Here is a 12,252-nt window from a genome sequence, read left to right on the forward strand (position 1 = left end):
AAAGCATCCGTGTGATCATTCATCATTGTGCACCACTTTTTGATGTGTATTTATTACGGTTACTCTTGTATTAGGTAATGGAAAGGTTTATTAGATGTCGTTAAGCAATTTTCAAATCTTGAATGCATAATATATTGGATGTTGAACGTTTTTAACCAGTTTATGATAAAACAAAACCGTCGAACGATATTGTTTGCTTTTTTTTCTTTAATCCGAAATTATTACCTTTAAGGTAAACCAATCCTTTTCATATGAAAATTTAAGTACACCCAGTTTTATAAAATTGATTTACGCAATGTTTTGCTGTGATTTTGTAACCCTTCAGGCAGTTGATCTGATTCAATTGCAAGCATACCTGTCAATGTGCCAAAACTGTTACTTGGGTATCCACCGGTACGTCAAACACCAAAGCAGATTATCCGTTGGAGAGCGAAACTGTAATTTTCATACGCAAAGTATAGTTTCGTATTGCCAAAGAGCAACCCCTCGATATGAATAGTTTCATTAGTTTCTTTCTGCATTCATCTGCATATGCGTTCACCGTAGACAAACGAAAGAAACGAAAATTCAAAAAACAGCTAAATTCAAAATTTAACTGTCACGATCACGAGCGCCGTGTAAAGACAGCTTAAGTTCGAAGATCCCTTCATACATCGTTCTCGCTCTCGCTCTCTTTCTTTCACTCTCTCCCTTGCTCCTGCAATGTGTACATGCGAATGTGGGTGTATGGGTGTGCGCGTGAATCTAAGCAGATGCAGCATCTTGAGGTGTGTGTTTTTTGGATGGCTCTAGCATTAGCAATCCACCACAGCGCATAAAACATTGTGGTCGTCGCTCTCCTGCCGTGCCGTGCCGTGCCGTGCATCATCTCCCGATGTCGTGTCTGGCATCAGCGGGATCGTGACTGAAGTTCGAAGGTGAAAAACTGTGTCCACTGTTGTGTGTGCAGTGATTTTGTGATTTATTTAGTGATTCTACTGCCGGGTTCTTTTAATGCAAGCGCTGAAAACTTCCTCGCCTTCCGCCCCCTGGTGCAGCATAAGCAGCATGTGTTGAAAGCAGCATATTTTTCTTACGCCTGTGAACGTGTGCCTCTCTCTGTGTGTATTTGCGTGTGTGTGTGTGTGTGTGTTTGTGTTAGACAGTGCATGTTTTTTCTTCTTTCTGTGTCGTCTCCTTCGCTGTTCGCCTTTAGTGCAGTGTATGCATTTTTGATGTTTTCGTTGAATGCCGTCCCCCGATTTCACACGCGCTCGCAGCACCATACAGCACACATTCATTACACACACACACAGGCACACACACACAAGCCACCATCAGGGTTGGAAAGATTACGGGGTGCGCGTCTGGGAAAGGAATTTTACTACGCCAACTTCCTTAGTGGTGATCGGGCTGCAGCTGCTTCCGTTTCGATTCGGCCCATTTTTCCTTGTTAGCGGGCACGTTGGCCAGCGAGTGGAGCTTGTAGAACAGTGGCAGCGACAGTCCGAACGAGATGAAGTAGAACCGCCAGATCCATTGATTCTTGTAGTAGTGCTTGTACGGGAACTGAACTATCTTCTGCGTGTAGGTGTAGGGATATTTCACCGTACGGCTAACGGATTGTTCTTCCGACATGTTGGCAAATGCACCCCCCGAGTACTTGACGACGATAAACGAAATGGAATGGATGTTCTGAACAACGGCTGAGACTGGAATGGCTGCTGGATCAAAGATGTGGTTTTGTTGTTGCCGCTGCAGAGCCTACTTAGTGCCAAACTAGTGACAGAGTAGCTCAAAAACGAGTTTGCTATTGACCAAAGGGGGCTACAGTGGATGCGAATCGAAAGAACTACAAGCTACTTTACATACGGGCGGGCAGGCGATATGAAAGATCAGCAAAAAAGTATTAGCAACCCCTTCGTGTGTGTGTGTGCGCCCTGCTAGCGAACGAAGTTAATCGAAAGTGAAATTACCCGACCAGAAGAAGACGAACCAGAACTTCTGTATGAGTTGCATGTGGTCGGGCGGCGTGAGAAGTGTTGTTCCGGTATGTCTTGATTTCTGTGTGGCGGTTATCAATGGGCATAACAGATAAGCGCCCCGCGCTCAAGTGTGTCTAGTGTGTGTTTACTTTACCCAGCTGTGGTGTAATTGTAATGCTCCCCCCACCGCTACCCCGCCCCCCGTCCGTTGAAGATGGAAGAATGAATGGAGAAAACTGTATGCTGGTATATACACCATATTCTAAATCTGGACGCAGATTTCGCTCCAAAGTGCCTAGGAATGCGCGTGAATGCTATCGCAAGCGTTGTAGTTGTGTGTGCGCTGTGTCTTCGCATACTGAAGCATAAGCATAACTTACAGATCAAGCAGAGTGAAGCACTGTTTGGGCGCACACTTCCTTGGAAAGAAGCATATTTTAGTCCCACAAAAAGAGCAAGAGAGAAAGAGAGAGTGAGCGAAAGGAGAGTCTGGTTGCTGTGCAACATTGGTTAGCATAAGTGGAAAACGCACAGTCAGGTATGGGGGCCACGTTACGAATACACACGCAACAACAAAAGCCGTCTACTTGGATGCCCTTTGTCGGTATGTGTAGGGCCCACTTCTTCCAGAAAATCCGATGCCCTCGCGAGATGAAAAGTTGAAACGTTAAGAGGGAGGCCTACAAAGCCAACAACACATCTGCAATCTCTTGCTCCACCTAAAAAAAAAGTGCAGCAAATGCCATACACTTCATGATTGCGATCATCTTTTTATCAAGTCGGATGACGCGATCTGAAAAATAAATATTTAACAGCAAGATACTGAAGCAAAATATCAACAACAGCAGCAGTGGCCGTTCCGTTCCGTGCACTGTGTGATGATTGCACGCTCTGTACCTTCTCCCTGCTTCGCTTCTGATGAAGAACAAAGTTGCTGCCAGCTCCCTCCCCTGCCTAATGTGTCGCGGGGCGGTTCGCATAAAACAACAGACACAGGCAGGCGCTGGCTAGGCCATCGATGATGTGTGTCGAGTGATGAAGTCATTCTTTATTTTTCCATACTCACAGCAGATGTAAAACTATTCCGAATTTTACTCTACTACATCCAAACCAACCGCGGCCGAGCGCGCGTAATGTTTACAATTCACTCCTCCCCCGTCCCTTCACAGCCACAATGCGATCGATGATCGTGCTCAGTGATCAGTTTCAGCGACCGAATGCGCTATCGGTTCATGCCGGATACCACCAACTCACCCCCTCCTCTAGTCAACATTTGCTGTGCAGCAAGTACGGTGGAAGCAGAGGCAGCAGTGTGTGTTTATCTTGACGGTCTGTGGGTGATAGAATGTGGAGGATTTTGTACGGATTTCTGTAGAAGAAATCTGTCGGGATCATCTTGCTGGGAGTAGAATTTGCTTACTTACAATTTCAGCCTACTACGATTTTCATCAGCAGACACAATTCTTGGTACATTCTCTCTTCCGCTCTCTCTCTCGCTTGTTATCTCTCAAGACTCGAGACGGAGTTCAAGACTCTCATTTTTTCCTCTCTAACCTCCGACACGGTTCGTTCTTATTCCATCGCCCGTCTTCATTGGGCAACATCTGGCTAGCCGTGGCAGTGGTGTATGGGAAGCTGGGCGCCCGTTGTTTTACCATTTGCCGATAAGCCGTGTTAGAGTTCGGGCTGTAAGAACCATGCGCACCAGCATCAGCGGTCGAGGTTGCTCGAGTTCTGCTGCTGCTGAGTGAGTGAGCACGCGCGCACACACACGAACGAAGAGGAGTTTTGCAATTTCTCCGTTTCCCGGATGCGGAAGTGTTGTCCCACCGCGTGTGCTGGTTGCGAAATTAGAAATAAGTGCTCAAAGTGAAAAGTGAGAGATCGCAACGAACGAAACTAACGTGCAATTTCATATTCTTCCCTATTAGTAGTGTGCGGACAGTGCTAAAGCGTGGATAAGTGCTAGCGGTACGCCCAAGTGGGGTGGCGTACAGAGTGAAAAGTTTTGCCCCGCTTCCGCTTCCAAGATTACCAAAGGTGCCAAAGATGACGCTAAGAGTGAGAGCCCGTTTGGCGGCTCTGACAGCGGCAACGGTGTTGCTGCTGCTAGTATTAACGACGACCAGTGCTAATGAGAACACACACTATCTGCCACCGCTGGAATGTGTCGATCCTTACGGCCGACCACAGGTAAGCCAAAGATGCTGAAGCCGAAGAGCTCTGTAACTAATTCAAGATGTCGTCATGACGTCAACCCAAACCCCGAAAAGTAGCCTGGTCATTGATAGTGGTGGCACTATAGATCGCGCCAAAGAAACTAGGTTAAAGTTCATCACCAAAGGGAGAGTCGGTGTCAACGAAAAAGGGAAGCGATTTGATAATACGTGCGCGGCTTATCACCCCGACAGCACAGCCCTAATTCTTTCCAGCTCAAGAAACTCTTTTCAAGTCAGTCCGAAGGCATGCTCAGAACATCGACACGATCGTGATCACTGGATTAGCACCGCTCACCTCACAGTAACTGCGACTTGAAACTGCGAAATTCATGGCCATCTACAAGATCTCTCAGATTCATTGGCCCTACTACCGTGCCGAGTCTTAAATGATGCACATTTTTCAATTAGCAACAATTGTTTCGGTCGCAGCACAATTAGCAACGCTCCGACTTAATGAGTACGCGGCAAACCGAAAACGGGAAACGGAAGCCACGGGACACCAACATGGGGATTGGAATAGTTGTACCACCACCAGTTGTACAATGTTGATAATGTCCGCCCCACTCGTCTTCGGGTGCGCCTGAGGGGGGGGGGGGGGGGGGAATCCGTTCCAGCCGTCAAGTCGTGCGGCAATTGGAATCGCTCCGGAAGCGTCTTTATCAGCTATTTTAAACCGTTCTTCTTCTGCTTTGCTGCTGCTGCTGCTGCTCCGGCCGTGATAAGAACAACAATCACGGACCTCTAGAAATGTGGCCCCCCAACACTCTAAGCTCAGTGGGAAAGTGTTTGCTTGTTGTAAGACGTTGATGGGGACCGTTGGAGTGGACCACCGATTAATGTTACTACTTTTCGTGCACATGTCCGTGGCTTACCTCATGCACTAATACACTCTTCCTCCTTGTCGTTGTTGATTCCTTTGTAGCGCTGTATTCCGGAGTTTGAGAATGCGGCCTACCAGCTGCAGGTGGAAGCGACCAACACGTGCGGCGACGAAACCGATACGGACTTTTGCGTCCAGACGGGCTACTCGAACCGGAAGAGCTGTGACGTGTGCCATGCCGGGCAGCATTCGCCGCAATTCCTTACCGACTTCCACGACCCGAACAACCCGACCTGGTGGCAGTCGGAAACCATGTTCGAGGGCGTCCAGTACCCGAACCAGGTGAACCTTACGCTGGGCCTCGGCAAATCCTTCGACATCACGTACATCCGCATCGTGTTCCACTCGCCGCGGCCGGAATCGTTCGCGATCTACAAGCGCGTCACGCCGAACGGGCCCTGGATCCCGTACCAGTACTACAGTGCGACCTGCCGCGACACGTACGGTCTGCCCGATTCACTGTCCGTGATGAACGGCGAGGATGAGTCGCGTGCGCTCTGCACGAGCGAGTACAGTGACATCTCGCCGCTGCGCGATGGTAACATTGCGTTCTCGTCGCTCGAGGGACGCCCGTCCGCCATCAACTTCGATCACCATCTGGAGCTGCAGCAGTGGGTGACGGCGACCGACATTCGGATCACGCTGGACCGTCTGAACACGTTCGGCGACGAGGTGTTTGGCGACGCGCAGGTGCTCAAGTCGTACTTCTACGCGATCGCGGATATTGCGGTCGGGGCGCGCTGCAAGTGCAATGGTCACGCGAGCGAATGTACCACCAGCACCGCACTGGACGGGCAGCGGACGCGCGTCTGCAAGTGTATGCACTTCACCGACGGACCGGACTGTGATCGCTGTCTGCCGTTCTACAACGACGCACCGTGGGGCCGTGCGACGTCCAAAAATGTGCACGAATGCAAACGTAAGTACTCTGCATCAAAAACTCCCCTCATCCGGGGAGTGTTCGTTAACTACCGTTAGACAGAGGCACCCGAAAGTGAAGGGCCATAACGACGACGACGACGATTTCCGATTTCTGCCATATCGGCGCGATCGTCACACGGGGGGTGGTTGTTACAGGTTTTTGCGCGATCTTCTCCCGTGCGCGAATGTCGAAATGCGCAAAAAGGGACCAGTTTCCTTCTATGGCCAGCACATATCACGCAAGACGCAGCCTGACAGCGGTGCGTTCGTCACTTGTCATCGGGCTTTGATTCCATTCCTTCGGGAACTGGTCCGTGGTGATCTTCCACATTGCTATCCTTCTAGGGCACCATCACCGCCACCGAGTGTGTTTCGCACGAATGTAGCCGCATTCGCAATCGGTAGAAGCAACCATTTGGTTGCAACTTCAGTGTAAATCCCTACCTTTGGTGCGTGTGTGTGTGTGTGCTATGAAACGGTCCAATGTGTATCTGCTGGTTCTGCTGCTCCTGTTACTGCTGCTAGCCAGTGGAACCGAACCATTTGCATTCTACACGTACCGTGATCGGAAAAGTTCTGCCAACTCCCGTGCCCGATACTTTGTCGACTGTGAGGAAGCTCGTCCAGTCGTCTGTCTGTCCGTCCGTAGTGATCACGCTCTAACCCCACATTTCTTTCTCTCCCCCCGCTCCACTCCAGCCTGCAACTGTAACGGATACTCTACGAAATGCTTCTTCGATCGCCATCTGTACAATCTGACCGGGCACGGTGGCCACTGCATCGACTGTGGTGCGAACCGGGACGGGCCGAACTGTGAGCGGTGCAAGGAAAACTTCTTCATGCGCGAAGACGGCTACTGCATCAACTGTGGCTGCGATCCGGTCGGTTCGCGGTCGCTGCAGTGCAATGCGGAGGGCCGCTGCCAGTGCAAGCCGGGCGTGACGGGCGAGAAGTGTGACCGGTGCGACAGCAACTACTTCAACTTTGGACCGCACGGTTGCCAGCCGTGCAACTGTGACGAGCGCGGCTCGCTCGACAACACCCCGTCCTGCGACCCGGTGACGGGCGTGTGCTCGTGCAAGGAAAATGTGGAGGGTCGCCACTGCCGCGAGTGCCGCCTCGGGTACTTCAATCTGGACGCGGAGAACAAGTTCGGCTGCACGCCGTGCTTCTGCTACGGGCATACGCTCGAGTGTACGAGTGCCAGCGGGTACTCGATCGTGTCGACGACATCGAACTTCAACAAGCACAAGGAAAAGTGGACCGCCATTTCGGATACGGGCGTGCCGGTGGACGTGAAGTACAACTCGCACAGCCAATCGATCGGCGTGGGAGCGAACGGCCATCGGACGGTGTACTTCCTGGCGCCGGACCGCTTCCTGGGCGATCAGCGTGCCTCGTACAACAGGCTGTTCAAGTTCCGGCTGCAGCTCGTGGGGCAGCCGCGCGTTGAAGTTAGCCCGTACGATGTGGTGCTGCAGGGTGGCAACAGTAGCATCTCGTTGCCCATCTTCGCGCAGAATCAGCGCATGCCGAGCGAGGAATCGCACGAGTTTGCGTTCCGGCTGCACGAAAATCCGGAGTACACCTGGCATCCGTCCAACTCGGGCCGTGGATTCATGTCGATTCTTAGCAATCTGACGGCGGTCAAGATCCGAGCGATCTACGGTGACTATGGGGAAGCCATACTGGATGACGTTGAGCTGCAGACGGCGCACCGTGGTGCGGCTGGACGGCAGGCAACGTGGATCGAGCAGTGTACCTGCCCGGAAGGGTATTTGGGACAGTTCTGCGAGTCGTGCGCTCCAGGCTATCGGCACAATCCGGCCCGTGGTGGACCGTTCATGCCGTGCGTACCGTGCGACTGTAACAAGCATGCGGAAATTTGTGACTCCGAAACGGGACGCTGCATCTGTCAGCACAATACGGCCGGCGATACGTGCGATCAGTGCGCGAAGGGTTACTATGGCAACGCGCTCGGAGGTACGCCGTACGACTGTAAGCGATGCCCCTGCCCGAACAATGGTGCCTGTATGCAGATGGCGGGTGATACGGTGATTTGTCTGGAGTGTCCAGTTGGTTACTTCGGTAAGTACCGAGATGAGATAAGGCACACACTCACACACAGATGCACACAGATGCACTAATTATGCACTATTTGTACGTACGCTTTCACAGGACCTCGCTGCGAGCTGTGCTCGGATGGATACTACGGCGATCCGACCGGTGTGTACGGTTCGGTGCGAATGTGCCAACCCTGCGACTGCAACGGCAATGTGGACCCGAACGCTGTCGGCAACTGCAACCGCACGACTGGCGAATGTCTCAAGTGTATACACAACACGGCCGGACCGCACTGTGACCAGTGTTTGCCAGGTAAGCAGCGTCGGCAGTGAAATCAGCGGGGTTTATCGTGGAACGCACCTATCTTCCATTGTACCGTGGCATTGAACCGTTGTAATCAATGTCCGATGTGCGGCGTGATAAGATAGGGTGTGATTCGTCATTTGTACGATTGTTACACATTTTCGCCAGAAAGCGACAACACGACCCATTAGACATGCGTAACAGCTGGAAGTGTTGGTATGTTCTGTGGGTGTTGGCGTTAGTCGGTGTTCTTTCGCAAGAGCAGCGGCTAGAGTGTAATAATGGTACTCAAAAAACCCTATTGGCAGTATGTTCTTTAACTCTCACTAATATGTGTTTTTCTATCGTTTTGTAGGCCACTTTGGAGACCCACTGGCAGAGCCGCATGGAAGCTGCGAAGAGTGTAGCTGCTACCCGCGAGGCACGGAGCAAACGGAGAAGGGCATCTCGATCTGTGACGCCATCAACGGCAACTGTCACTGCAAACCGAACGTGATCGGGCGTACGTGCAATGAGTGCAAGAACGGCTACTGGAACATCGTGTCCGGCAATGGGTGCGAAAGCTGCAACTGCGACCCGATCGGTAGCTACAATGCGTCCTGCGACACCTACTCGGGCGATTGCTTCTGCAAGCCGGGCGTAGTGGGCAAGAAGTGCGACAAGTGTGCTCCGGCGTACTACGGCTTCTCGGAGGACGGATGCCATGCGTGCGATTGTGATCCGAGCGGCTCCAAGGGTTCGCAGTGTAACCAGTACGGCCAGTGCCCGTGTAACGATAACGTCGAGGGACGACGATGCGATCGTTGTAAGGAGAACAAGTACGATCGCCACCAGGGCTGTTTGGATTGTCCGGCGTGTTACAATCTGGTGCAGGATGCGGCAAACGATCATCGGGCTAAGCTGGCCGAGCTGAACCAGATCCTGCAGGACATTCAATCGAAACCGATTGTCATCGATGACAGCGAGTTTGCGGGCAAACTGCACGCAGTGCAGGAGAAGATCGACATTCTGGTGGAGGACGCAAAGAGTGGTTCGGGTGGTGGTGAAAAAACGTTGAACGAAATTCTGCGCGAGCTCGAGGCCCGTCTGCAGGAGGTTCAGAAGCTGCTGGACAATGCGGACCAGTCGCAGGAGGTGACAAACCACAAGATCAGCAAGGGTGGCTACAATGCAACGTTGGCGAATGGCAAGATTCAGGACGCTCGCCGTCAGCTGGACAATGCGATCGAGCTGCTGCAAACGGAGGGTAATACGGCGCTGGCTCGCGCAAAGGACATCTCGGGCCATCTGGGCAATCAGACGAACCAGATCAGTGGTATTTCCCGTGAGGCGCGCCAGTACGCGGACCGGTTCAAGGCGGAAGCGGACGCGAACATGAAGCAAGCGCAGGAAGCGCACAAGAAGGCATCGGAAGCGTTGAAGAAGGCAAACGACGCGTTCAATCAGCAGGCCAACATTACCAAGGAGCTGGACACGAGCATATCGAGCGAGATTGCACAGGCGCGCGAGAAGCTGAACACGGTCTCGAAGCTGACCGAGCAGGCGCTGACCCGGGCACGGGAGGTGAACGATGAAGCGCTGACCCTGTTTGCGGCGGTAAATCGCACCGCACCGCCCAACATCGATATTGATAAGATCAAGAAGGAGGCGAACCAGTACAACCGGGAAGCGGACCGCATTGCTGAGGATCTTGCCACTAAGATGCGAGATCACGCTCAGCTGCTCGAGAACGTCGGTACCAACATTGAGCTGGCGGAGACATTACTTGATAGGTTAGTAAACTGAAGGGAAGGGGGGGGGGGGGTGTTATCGCTTTCAATAATTTTAACATTCTATTTTTGGAAATTCTTTCGCAACAGAGCTTCGTTACAGAAGGAAGATGCAGTCGATGCACTGAAGCAGTTGAAGTACGCCAAGGAGCAGGCAGAAAAGGCCGTCGCGGAGGGAGATGGTACGCTGCAGAAGGCAAACTATACCTACCAAACGCTGGCCGGATTCAAGAACCAGGTCGAGGAGTCTTCCAGACGTGCCGAGGAAGCGCTTAATCTAGTGCCGAACATTGAGCGACAGATCGTCAACTCACGGGATCTTCTTCAGCGCGCAGAAGAGGTATTGTACAGCAGGAGGAGCTTGAGTCATGTTTTGAAAAGCCAGCGCCTACTAACAATCATCTCTTTAACCTTTTAAGGCACTGTACGCAGCAAGCCGAAACGCGGAGGATGCACGCAAGAACGCACAAACAGCCCAGGACAAGTACGCTGAGGAAGCATCGAAGGTAAAAAGGGAATGTTTGCTTGCTGGTTGATCCTCATTTAACAGTCAACATACTTTTGCTACAGCTTGCTGAAAACATCAAGAAGCGTGCCAATGCTACGAAGAACACTGCTCGCGATCTACACCACGAAGCGGACCAGCTGAACGGACGTCTCGCTAAGACGGACAACCGACTGGAGGAGCGCGAAGCCCAGATTCGCAAGGATCTGAATCTCACGAACGAGGCAAAAGAAAAGGTTGGCCAGGCACAGCTTAACTCGAATGAGGCCAAATCGCAGGTGGACAAAGCGATGCGAGAAGTCAGCCTGATCATGTCCGAGTTGGCGAATCTGCGTGAGATCGATGTCAACAGTTTGGACGACTTGGGTAAGGACTATAACAACTGTCTGGGCATATAGATACAACTTTGGCTAATCAATCATGTCATCTCTAAACCCCCATAGAGCGTCGTCTGAGTGCTGCCGAGAAGGAACTGGAAGATGCCCAGCTGACCAAGCGGCTCAGCAGTCTGGTGGAAGCGAAAAACATCCAGAACCAGAACATCCGCAGCTATCAGAAGGAGCTGGCCGATCTGCGGCTCGAGGTCGCTAACATCGAGCTAATAGCGAATTCACTGCCACCGGGATGCTTTAAGCGCACGCATCTGGAACCGTAAGCAGCAGCAGTAGTAGATAGTAGATAGTAGTAGCAGCGCAGTAGGAAATCCGACGATCCGATGCAGACGTTTGAGTTTTTATATGCTAGGGAAACGCTTCCCGCCGCGATCCAAGCCGCGGCACCAATACGCAACGCAGGGTAGCGAATACGAAATCACGCACCCGAGTGCGTGCTTACAAAACAATGACAAAATGTGCCACAACAAAACCAGCAACGAAAACAAACACCTACTAAACTACTAATTGCCCCCGTGCAAACAACCCGTCTTCATTACATTTTAATGCGATAGTTTGTAAGCGAGTAATATTTAAACGCGTTGAATCCATCAATCGTCTACGACTAACCTTCCCCCCCCCCGCCCCCTAGACACTCTCCCAACTAGCCAAAACTGCCCCAAAGGCTGCCTCCACACGGACCGCCATAAATAAGCTGGAATGTGTTGGCGATGGCGCTTCCGCTTCAAGCAGATTCAATGATATACTGGTGCTACTACACAGAAGATATCCAGTGACTTAATTAGGGACGACTTTTCTCTTCATAATTTGTGTAGGCGTGTGAGCGTGTGTAAGTGTGTGTGTGTGCGTGTGTATGTGTGTCCTTTTCCAGGTGTTATCCTATAGTAGAACGTCCGTTCGTTCGGACACTTTGTTTTCCATAGATCCAGTTTTCAATGTGACTCACCCTTAGCTATCCTTTCTACTTTCCACACACCATACTACTACTACCGCCCCAATCAGCTTAAGCGTGCCGCAGAAGATAACGATTCAATAAGGCAAGTTAATAAACGTACTACAAACAAAAAAACCAATGAACCAATGGCCGTGCGTACCTGCGTTTTAAATGTGTGTGGAGAAGGGCTCGCTCGCTCCGATAGAAGCCACCATGCATCGGACATACAGGTGGGATAGAGTGGTACGTGTATAGACTCAGGCAGGAGGACTTCAAACTCGCCACCTCCAAGCCCCCGCCA

The 12,252-nt window shown here is 51.6% G+C and overlaps 2 protein-coding genes across 6 annotated transcripts; one reads left to right on the plus strand and one right to left on the minus strand.

Annotated features, from left to right (window-relative positions):
• Window positions 1-12: 12 nt before the first annotated feature.
• Window positions 13-1,617, minus strand: LOC120952763 (uncharacterized). Its single transcript, XM_040372252.2, has one exon. The coding sequence runs from the start codon at window positions 1,615-1,617 to the stop codon at window positions 1,378-1,380; it is 240 nt and encodes a 79-aa protein (XP_040228186.2). The 3' UTR covers window positions 13-1,377.
• On the plus strand, window positions 99-12,094 carry LOC120952760 (laminin subunit gamma-1). 5 transcript variants are annotated; one of them, XM_040372243.2, is made up of 10 exons: window positions 99-917; window positions 3,896-4,157; window positions 5,106-5,982; window positions 6,684-8,072; window positions 8,163-8,360; window positions 8,707-10,123; window positions 10,211-10,460; window positions 10,540-10,626; window positions 10,691-10,991; window positions 11,069-12,094. In XM_040372243.2, exons 2-10 carry the CDS (start codon window positions 4,014-4,016, stop codon window positions 11,278-11,280), a joined length of 4,875 nt encoding a protein of 1,624 aa, XP_040228177.2. In that variant the 5' UTR covers window positions 99-917; window positions 3,896-4,013; the 3' UTR covers window positions 11,281-12,094. The 5 variants fall into 5 exon arrangements, with proteins under 5 accessions (XP_040228177.2, XP_040228182.2, XP_040228183.2 ...); XM_040372248.2 differs by having other exon boundaries at window positions 3,899-4,157; XM_040372249.2 differs by lacking the exon at window positions 99-917 and adding an exon at window positions 1,930-2,029.
• The last annotated feature ends 158 nt before the right edge of the window (window positions 12,095-12,252 follow it).

The sequence above is a fragment of the Anopheles coluzzii genome, chromosome 2 (assembly GCF_943734685.1).
Source record: "Anopheles coluzzii chromosome 2, AcolN3, whole genome shotgun sequence".
Taxonomy (NCBI): Eukaryota; Metazoa; Arthropoda; class Insecta; order Diptera; family Culicidae; genus Anopheles; species Anopheles coluzzii.